Source organism: Syngnathoides biaculeatus, chromosome 3, assembly GCF_019802595.1.
Source record: "Syngnathoides biaculeatus isolate LvHL_M chromosome 3, ASM1980259v1, whole genome shotgun sequence".
Classification (NCBI taxonomy): Eukaryota; Metazoa; Chordata; class Actinopteri; order Syngnathiformes; family Syngnathidae; genus Syngnathoides; species Syngnathoides biaculeatus.
In genome coordinates, this window is record NC_084642.1 from 20,124,193 (window position 1) to 20,134,933 (window position 10,741).

The following is a 10,741-nucleotide window of genomic DNA, read 5'->3' on the forward strand; positions in this document are numbered from 1 at the left end:
CACACCAGCTCAGGCTCCTTCCCTCGCTGAGAGGTGACATTCCACACCCCTAGAGCCAGTGTCTGTAGCCCGGGAATTAGAGTACCAAGGTCCGGGCCTTCAGCCGCCACCCTGTTCACTACCCACTCAAACCTGAGGCTTCTCCCACATGTGGTGAGCACGTTTCCTCCTGTTTTATTTTTCTATAAACAGAGCTAAAAAAATGAAAAAATTAAAAATAAAAATTAAAAAAAAACATGGTGATGCCTTCAAACATAAACTTCAAACGTGATGTTGTGCTGGAATTATTCATGTATTCCGACTGTGGCTCACGTAAAGTGGCATCAAAAAGCAAGGAGTTTTTGGCAGCGTCCCCCTGATGTGTGTTGTGGGCGGCGCAATGGCACAACACAATTAAGACAACCAATTGTGGGGCCTTTCCGTTTAATCTTCTCTCAAAGCATCGTTTGATTTCGCTTATCTGGTTTGCTGTGTGTGTGTGTGTGTGTGTGTGTGTGTGTGTGTGTGTGTGTGTGTGTGTGTGGTGTGTGTGTGTGTGTGTGTGTGTGTGTGTGTGAGAGAGAGAGAGAGAGAAAGCCACAGGCTACTGTGTAGGTGTAATGCAAAAAAATAAAAATAAATCGCATGATTTGGACAACAGTTGATGACAAGATAACTTGGAGCAGGACCAATGGAGGCATTCATTCTCACGACTGAGATTAAGACCTGTTGGTTTGATTGTATCTCTTGAGAAAATCCATATGGGAGTAAGCAAGAAACAAAACATGGTGGGAGCTTTTAAAGAAAATAATGTAGAATATGTTTTTTTTTCCCTCTGGTATTTTTTGTGACACTTGATTCTGGGGTGGGGCGAAGAAGAATGAGCAAAGGAATTCCCAATACTTTTGCCCAGTGTCAAATGCATAAATCCATGCATGGCTTAACTGTGATTTACTTATTTCTATTAGATTTGTATACTTGATCAAAGTTTTATGACAATGACAAAATATTTTTAAATTTAAAAAATATTTTAATATTATTTAATTATTATTAAGTTAGCGCATAATACTTAGTATTATAGATAGTATTATTATTATTAATACTAATATAAGTACTTACATGCACAGACCATTTCCAAAAATATTTGAATATAGTGGAAATGTTGATTTATTTCCTTAATTCCATTCAAAAAGTTAAACTTTCATAGACTATGGATTCAGTACCCACAATTTCAAGTATTTATTTATTTTTACATATTTTGGGCTCATCAAACTCATAAGGAATCAGGAATTTTAAAAAATTGCAATACTGTGAAGAAATCATCAAAAATTTTGCATATACCATGCTGCCCTACAAATGTTGCTTAAAACATCAAACAGTTGATAAAGGTTTTGTGATAGCCCCAGTCTGTGAGCAACACCTGAGCAGCTAGGCTACTAAGGTGTAGAGACAACTGGGCACATGAGAAAAATGATTGAAAAGTATCTGGAAGAAGGATGCACTTTGTTAATCGAGTGAGGGGAAATGAAGGAGGTACCTGATTGTGATGCAAATCCAGAATGTTGAGCTGGGATAGGTTGTCCAAGCGAGATATTTTATGGATCCTGCAACAGACAAGTTGCATTTTAATTTGACTGATATTTTCATCAAAGAAAAACTCGATATCATTCAAATTTGGCAAGCTTTCAGAAACACTCTTCTCTGTAGTGTGACAAATTTATACAAACATGGATTATGGATGGCTGGGGATAATACGGCTGATAACGAATGACAATGAACACTTTTCCAAAACTTGATTAACTGCAGTCAAATTATCTATATTACACCCAAAGCCAATGCACTGGAGAGCTGCTTATTGTTTGGTATTCCGTTATTTTAGCACAGTGTAAATGTTAAAACTAGGGTGGATTAATTTAATGGAAAAAAATGTAATTGTGATTATTCTGGAAGATATTGCGATTTGGTTCATAATTTTCTTCAAATCAAGCTTCAATGCAGTACTTACTACAGTACAGTTAACATTTACAAACATGACATAATTTCATTATACCATTAACACAAATGCTATTACGCTAATAATGTATGGCGACTAAAAGCCTCTGATAGGAAGTATCTTTGCAAGGCCTTTAAATTGGTCAAATTTGAAACTTTTGCATTAATATACAAGCAACTCAATTGTATATAAATGTAAGATTGTTTGTAAATACATTTTTGTTCATATATTTGTCCGAGACTAACTGCTTCCACCAGAAACTGAGGGCTGGGCTATATCATATTCATACCATAATGTCACTTATGGCACATGAACCCACCTGTTATTGGCCAAATTGAGGATCCTGAGGGAGTTGAGGGCTTCGATACCGCTCATGTCAGCAATGTGGTTGTCGTACAAATTGAGGACGACGAGCCGCCTCAGAAGTGACAGCTGGCTGATGCTGGTGATCAGATTGTGCTGCAGGTTGAGCACTTGAAGGTCGTCCATGACGCCCAACTGTGGGCACTCATCTAGACAGCGCCTGTATAGTGGAAAGCTAATTATTGATTGAAGCCACCACCAAAATATTATGGATCTTGTACATTTTAAGTGACTCTGCTGCACCCCACTGGACATTATTGTCATTGCTACTTGGTTTGAAGTGACATGTGACAGCGTGAATCTCCAGTACTGTACACTCAATAGTCAAAAAGTACAAAAGGTACAGTTGGTGGCTAGGAGGTAAAGTTATGTGAACCCTTTGGAATTTCTTACATTTCTGCATAAATTAGTTATAAATATGGTCTGAACATTTAAATCTCAGGGATAAACAGTCGTCTTAAAGTATTACCACACAAACATAACTGGCAGACCCTCCTTTGGTATCAATAACCTAATCAAACGGTTCCTGTAGACATGCACAGTGATCCGGATGACTTTTGGACTATTCCGCTTTATATAACAGTTGCAGTTCAACAAGATTGTCTGGATGACATCAGGAATTTACACTATATAATTTCATATAGAACTGGAAAAATGTTTTTTTAAAAAGCATCTCTTAAAGTCTTGTTTGTCATCAACGTACGATTAAACAATCTGTCTATGAATAAAAAATGTTCAGCACTGTTGTCAGGTCTCCAAGGAGTGGCCGTCCTGTGAGGATAACTGCAGAATGCTCAGTGAGATAGAGAAGAACCCGAGTGTGTCAGCTCAAGACTTACAGAAATCACTGGCACATGTCAATGTCTCAGTTCAAAAAATCTAGCATATGTAAAGTATTAAGAATCTGGTTCATGGAAGAACACAAAAGGAGGATGCTGTTGCGGTAAAAAAAAATAAAAAAAAATAAAAATAAAAACATTCCTGCAACAGAGCACTTGGCTATAACACAGCACTACTGGTAAAATATAGTTAATAATGTTTAAGCTCGTCACCTCCCAACATGGGGGAACGATTTTCAAAATCCCGACTGGACCATCTACCGGGCGCATGACTGGGGTGTCCTTCAGCAAGACACTAACACTCCAAACTGCACTCTGAGCCCTTAAGTTGCTCCCTGCTCCAGTGAGTTCCACTAACAAGTGTGTGTGTGTTCACTGTGATGGATAAAAGGCAGAGAACACATTGCATGTGCATGCATACATGTTCATGATGATAAAGATGATTCCAAAATAGACAGATGAAACCAAAGTGGATTTCTTCCTTCACAGTGCCATGTGCGGAGGAAAAATGAAACAGCACACCAACATCAAAATCCTATCCCAACTGTGAAGCATGGTCGAGGGAGCATCATGCATAGTATGGCTGTGCTTTGCTATCTTATGTTTGACTGTCCAAATTTTCTTGGTGTGCCAAGGCATTGAAACTTGCTTTCACTGGAGATCAGCGACTAATATTCTGGACATATCCAACTTTGGGGAAGGAGGTTAGGGATGGCCGCTTCCTGTTTAAAGAAGAAGCGCAGGTCACGGTTCACAAATCAAGATTCATAAAGACGTGGTTGACAGAGTGTGATGAACGTGAATGGTCTGCACAATCCTGACCTCAACCCTAAAGATTACTTTAGGATAAATTAGAGCAGAGACTGAGAGACTGGCCTTCTCGTCCAACATCAGTATGTAAGCTCACAAAAATGCTTTTGAAAAGATGGTCATAAATTTCCATAAACGTACTCCTCGACCTTGTGGAAGACTTTTCCAGAAGAGTTTAAGATGTCATAATTACCGGTAGATCCTATGGATGAAGAATGGGATGTCACTTCAATTCATATCTGAGTCAATGCAGGTGAGTGAATATTTTGGTAATATAGTCTATTAATATTAATAGGTAGGTACAATCAAAATCAAATTAAAGTATTTTATTGTCATTATATGACAATGCATATGCTTATGCATAGAACAAGATAATGAGTGCTACTCTACAAGGTGCTTGAACCAAGATAAATAAAATAGGATAGAAAACATTAAATCTGAGGGAAAGTGATTGATGAAATATTTATACAAATACAAGTTGTCTATTACTGAAATCAAAGGCAGAATTTAGGATGCAACTCTTCTATTTGGATCTCAACCATACACTATATAAAATGTCTTATCCATGACTACCGTTTGACCAGGCTTGGGAGTAACAGAATCTGTGTAACGGGATTACGTAATGAGAATACAAAATACAGTACTGAAACAACAACAAATGTAACTGTATTTCATTAGTTACAGAAAAATAAAGATCACAGGTAAATTTAATGAAACATTTGGATTATTTTGCAGGATTACAATTTTGTCATTGTGTCATAATGTGGGAAGTATGTGAATGTGTTTATACGTACGTGAATGCGTGTGTGTGTGCATACATGTGTGAGGGTGGGTGTTAAAATACCTCCAAAAAAACAAAGGTTGTCCTTATAAATTCAGTTTGTCGCCCCCACTCCCACCCCTCCTCCTCACTTTACTCGAAACATCATGCACGGAGAGAGACATGAATAAGTTTTAAAAACTTTATAAAGCTAAGTAGAACAGTCTACAAGAGGTAAACATGTCTGGCCTCATAGTTAAATGGCTTTTGAATGTCGTACATGTTCCTCCTGCATTGCACAAACATGCATATTAAACAGTGAGAGAACGGTGGAAATGATGTATCAATTTACATTTTACTGATACAGCATTGAATTCCTTTAATCATGTTTAGTGTTGGAGTAATCCAAAAGTAATCAAGACACATTACTTAAATATTGTGGGACGAGAATTATATTATTGACTGTATTTTTTAACAGATACCTAGTAACTGTATTGAAATACATTTTTATAGTACGCACCCCCCCCACACCCACCTAGCTTTGCTAAACCTCCATATGAGAACACATTGAATTGCATTGTAAAGACAATAAGTACCTGTCCAAGTCAATTCGTTGAAGAGAGGATGTTGCATTGTCCCAATGGAAGTGAATAATGGGGAAACCAGAGGTGGCATTGAAACGATATGCTCCAGAGCAACCTGAACAACATATGAAAACATGTACAGTATATATATATATATATATATATATATATTTTTTTTTTTTTTTTTTCGTAAAAATTACTTATTTTCAGTGCTGATCACCTGCTGACTTGGACTGTGATGCAATGCGGAAGTATCTGGTCCCAGCACTGTGGGATAAGGTGTGAGATTTGTTCCGAGCCTCAATTGTCCCCAAATGAACTGTGGGGAAACTGCAGGGGGCGCCATATTGCAACAGTTTTTGATAGGGAGCTGGGGACTCTGGAAAAGAATCAAAATGTAACCCAAATCATTCAGAAATAGGAGTGTTTTCCTTATCTAGAGGCCATGGACTTTTTTTTTTTTTACCCAGCTTGCAGATAGGTAGGTAGCTAGGTAACTCAGGTATGTACTACATAATGTAGGTAGGTATGTGGGTCACCGGGTAGCCTGGTTGGCAAGGGAGTAGCTCAGTAGCTCCAGTGCTATGAAAACGTATTTGCCCCCTTTTCAAAATCTCTCTCTCTCTCTCTCTCTCGCTCTCTCTCTCTCTCCTCTCTCTCTCTCTCTCTCTCTCGTCTCTCTCTCTCTCTCTCTTCTCTCTCTCTCTCTCTCTCTCTCTCTCGTCTCTCTCTCTCTCTCTCTCTCTCTCTCTCTCTCTCTCTCTCTCTCTCTCTCTATATATATATCTATATATATATATATATTATATATATATATAACGAGGGAAAAAATATTGAAAGTTACTTGGGCCTGTGTGGAAAAGTAAGTGCCGCAAGAGCGTAAGTCTACACCCTGACACCAAAGGGTGGCCGATTCCCATCCCCGCCCGAGCATGTGTCATTGGCGTGTTCCCAGCCAAGAGACCTAATATGAATGAATGAGGTCAGATGTTTATTGGTGGTCAGAAGAGTTGTAGGCGCACAATGACAGCCACGCTTCTGTTACACTGCCTCAGGGCTGCTCTGGCTGCACAAGTAGCTTACTAAAAAGTGTATTTAGTGTTACTAAAGTGTGATTGTGGCATGAATAAATTATGTGCAACTGTTTAAGCGGTACACACTGTAAACCAATGCATTAGTATTAAAGGTGAGAAACTATCCATCCACCCATTTTCTGAGCTGCTTATCCTCACAAGGGTCACGAGAATGCTGGAGCCTATCCCGGCTATCGTCGGGCAGGAGATGAGGTAAACTGTGAACTGGTTGCTAGCCAATCGCTGGGCACATGGAGACAGACAACAGTCACACTCACAATCACACCCAAGAGCAATTTAGACCTGCCAAGCCATGCATGTTTTTGGGATCTGGGAGGAAATCAGAGTGTCTGGAGAAAGCCCACGCAGGCCCGCTGGGGAGAACATGCAGACTCCACACAAGCGGGACCAGGATTTGAACCCCGGAAGAAGGAGGGACGATACTTTTTCATGGCACAGCGGATCGGGAGGTAGGTAGGTAGGTACAGGAGGTGGATAGGTAGGTAAGGAGGTACATAGTTTGTTGATTAATTTTGTGAGTACTGAAGTAGTAGCATAGGTAGATAACAGTTAAGTAAGTATGTCATTGGTAAATCACTATGTGGGTAGTTGGACTAAGTGGTTTAGGTTGTCATGCATGAACTGTGCCAGAAACAAGTCTAACAAGATATATTTCAAATCCAAACGAAATATTACTTGTGTATTTTTCTATATTTATCTACATATAAAGGTACCTGGGTGATGAGGACATTTTGCCATAAAATTCAGACATGTCTCCTTTAAAGAATCATGGAAGGTGACCTATAAAATGTAAAACAATGGTTCGCAATACAGTTGGCAAGGAAATAAAAGATTATTATGTTCTGCATTGTATATCATTCCCAGTGTGTTTGTTCCCTTTCGGGTGGCTCACCATCCGTTGGCCTCTCTCTGGTAGTGGTTTGACAGTCTTTGGACGCAACTTGCAGCTACTGACCTGCAGGACAAGTTGAACTTTATCATCCTGTGCTCCAAAATCTGTTTATCATTTTATTATTAGTTACAGAAAGAATTTGTGGCAAAGTGTACATTAGCAAATTGTTCTTCAGACTTTCTCGCTTGGCTTAATTTTGGCTTGGTTTGAATTTAATTTCATATAACTAAATTTAAAAAATAAAGTTGTATGAAATAAAACAAATAAAATATTCATCTAACTTCATCGCTCATTATTGCTTTGTTTACGTTTACTTCACGAGCGATTTTTTTTTCCTCCGGCCTTTTAAATGCAGCTGTACTCTGCTGACTTAATTGGCGCATGCGTGTCAAAGCGGCATCGCCTCCTAAACTTTCGTTTCATATTTACGTTATGTTGAATTAAGTAGAACTTCAGGTAGAATACTTCAAGCCAGCCACCGTATGTATAACAAACCATGGGTGTGAGAAAGACCAAGTCGTCGTTTCTGTGTTTCCGTGTGCGCTCCGACTCCATTTCCGGAGCTGATGTTTGTTAGCAGCGGACTAACGTCGACCTTTCGCTGGCAACATCATCGCAGAAGCAAAAACACGCCGAATAAAATAATCCATTCATCGCTTCCGAGGTTGGAGATATTCATACGACGCTTCTAAACTTCCACGGAAAAGAGAGACACGAACGCACAAGTTTAGTTGCCATGGTAACCACGGCGTTGCCTAGTATGGCACACTTCCTGTATTTCTCACGGGTCGGGAGCCCTCCGTGGAGGAAATGCCACTAAAACTTGCCATTTCAGCTGGAAAATGTGCTTTTCATTAATCAGATGGCTGCTGGTGCGGTGTTATTTGAAGGCACTCACGCGTTCTTCCGGTTTATGTTTCATATATACAAATGACTGCTGACTAATAAACGCAAAACAACAGCTCTCTGGTCACGTTTTTTTTTTCAGGGTAAAGATGGTACATTCAAGATAATGTCAACGTACACACTACAGAGAAAATGCAGCATAATGTAAACAGTCGAATGGACTCACGCACACAGCAAAGTAAATAAACGCGGTTCCCTGCACTCGTGTGCCTTGAGTGACCTTTTAACTCTGCCTCCTGTTTCTCATGACTTTGCAGACCATCCAGAGGCACCTAAACGTAACATAAGGAGCAATTCACGGTAAAGAAACACACAACTGGTCTGTGACAGAGCAACCACCTTCTCCCCCCCACCCCTCCTAATATCAGAATCAGAAATGGAATCATCTTTATTGGCCAAGTGTGTAACAACACACAAGGAATTTGTCCCCAGCAGAGAGAATGTAACGTCTTAGTTTCTCCTTTGAGACAAAAATATGCCACAGTCTGAGTTTCTTTCCCATTTGGTCTCTTATATTTGTTCTTGAATTGAACTTCTCCAACTTTTGAGTCACAATGGAATTGTTCTACCTTGTCGCAGAATATTGATACAGTCCCATCATCCCACGTCTGCCTTTCTATAAGAGAAAGTACCCTGCAAACCAGCCACCTGTTGAATAAAAAATATGCTGTGGTAATATGTTTGAGTCACACGAAGGCAAATGATTTATTTTATGCTTTTCTCTAAAGACACAATTGAACTGCTCCCTAGTCCCCTGATTATAAAATGGTAACAACCTGTTAACAAACAAACAGACAAGAAAATGTCAATTTTAACATAATTGAAATATAATAATAAACCGCCGAGTGTAATTATAATGGATTGTGAGGAGTATTTTGTCTCCTTTGGAATAAGCAGTCCAGATTTGTCAAAGGCAAATCTGACACAATGCCTGTCACAATCTATTCATGAACGAGCGCAGGCTGTCACATATACAGCATGCAAGATGGCTGTCAAGTGTTCAAACCGCGGCACATGCACAGAGCCAATGAAGGCTTACTTGTCAAGTTTTATTTTTTTGGACCTGCTCAATGTGCATGTCTATGTCATGTCATTTCTATGCATTTTAATCATTTATTACATTTGCTAAAATGCTGTTACATTGAGGTTTTACATTTAAACATATATTACAAGTAGATTCTGTGATATTAGATAATTGTGTGTTGAGCTGCATGGTTGCTTTTTGTACTTTGTTAACATTCAGCAAACAAAGGAGCAGGTTATAAAGGTCACAGCTTGATCGTGGTAATTCATTAATTTTACAATTAATGTTTTTTTTTCTCTGAGTCCCACATTGGACAACTGGTGAGCACATCTGCTTAACAGTTCTGAGGTCCTGGGTTCAAGTCCCCCTGTGTTTAATTTTTTCTGTTCTCACAATGCCTGCGTGGGTTTTCTCCAGGTACTCAGGATTCTTCCCAAATTCCAAAAACCATGCATGGTAGGTTAACTGAAAACCATAAATTGTTGTTAGGTGTGAATGTCTGTATCTGCTCTATGATTGGTTGGCAACCAGTTCAGGGTGCACCCCCGCTCGTGGTCAGCCGAGATTGCCGCCAGTACTCCAGTGACTCTAGAGAGGATAAACGGTACAGAAAATGGATGAATAGATGGATTTTTTTTCCAGGGACTAAAGATTACATAATTGCCTTAGAAAGGTCACTGAGCCAAAGAATGAGCAGTATGAAAACATCCACGCAAACCACTAGAGATAATGGAAAACATTACATTAGATGCACAGATGGTGGGTGCTGTTTTCAGGACAGAGTTGTCGTGAGGTTGAGACTGATATATATGTGTGTGTGTGTGTGTGCGTGTATATAAATTACCCCTAGGTGTCATTGTGATTGTGTGTTGGTCTCTATGTGCCCTGCGATTGGCTGGCAACCAGTTCAGGGTGTACCCCGCCTCCTGCCCATTTACTCGTGAGGATAAGCGGCTAAGAAAATGGATGTAAATATATTATTTATTTATTTATTTTTAGTCCCGCTCGGACAAACAAAAATATAGTGATTAGGGTTTTAGCCATGGTTAGGGTTTTGTCACGATTTAGTTTAGGAATTAGGATCAGATGAGGTTTAGTATTTTAGGTCAGGTTCCGGATTTTGTCATGGGTTAGGAATAGTTGTTTTTAGGGTTATGGGTTTTGTAACTGTAAAGATTTTGTAATCTATGTTAAGAACTGCCAGTCATTCACACATAACACACACACATCTCTGCCACACTTTCCATGTTGCATTGTACACAAAGTGGAGCAGTGTGTACGGCATGTGGTGCACAGAATGAGTCAGACTGCCCACCAGCTGTGAGCCTGGCTTGCCAGTGTTTGGGACTTGGGGTGCTTCATGCAGGGATGGTGACAGCTACCAAAACTATTACGAGTGATTGCCACTGTTGTTGGACCAAAGACTAAAAAACAAGTTTAAAAAAGCGAACTGGTTAATACCAGCTACATAAAAAGTGTGAAAAGTTTGATACACTT

The 10,741-nt window shown here is 39.4% G+C and overlaps 1 protein-coding gene and 1 long non-coding RNA gene across 5 annotated transcripts in view; one reads left to right on the forward strand and one right to left on the reverse strand.

Annotated features, from left to right (window-relative positions):
* LOC133498218 (leucine-rich repeat-containing protein 49) overlaps positions 1-8,025 on the reverse strand; it is a 38,232-nt gene extending 30,207 nt beyond the window's left edge. The window contains exons 1-7 of one of the 4 annotated variants that reach the window (XM_061814787.1): positions 7,744-8,025; positions 7,315-7,377; positions 7,136-7,202; positions 5,549-5,707; positions 5,341-5,443; positions 2,292-2,495; positions 1,517-1,583 (exon numbers count right to left, since the gene is read on the reverse strand). In XM_061814787.1, the coding sequence (XP_061670771.1) occupies positions 1,517-1,583; positions 2,292-2,495; positions 5,341-5,443; positions 5,549-5,707; positions 7,136-7,202; positions 7,315-7,377; positions 7,744-7,869 (789 nt within the window). In that variant the 5' untranslated portion in view covers positions 7,870-8,025. Of the gene's footprint in view, positions 1-1,516; positions 1,584-2,291; positions 2,496-5,340; positions 5,444-5,548; positions 5,708-7,135; positions 7,203-7,314; positions 7,378-7,469; positions 7,689-7,743 lie in introns of those variants that run through there. The other 3 variants (XM_061814788.1, XM_061814786.1, XM_061814789.1) reach the window with 3 other exon arrangements.
* LOC133498219 (uncharacterized) lies at positions 7,937-9,053 on the forward strand. Its single transcript, XR_009794242.1, has 3 exons — positions 7,937-8,053; positions 8,303-8,398; positions 8,478-9,053. It is a non-coding gene; the product is annotated as an uncharacterized LOC133498219 (long non-coding RNA).
* The last annotated feature ends 1,688 nt before the right edge of the window (positions 9,054-10,741 follow it).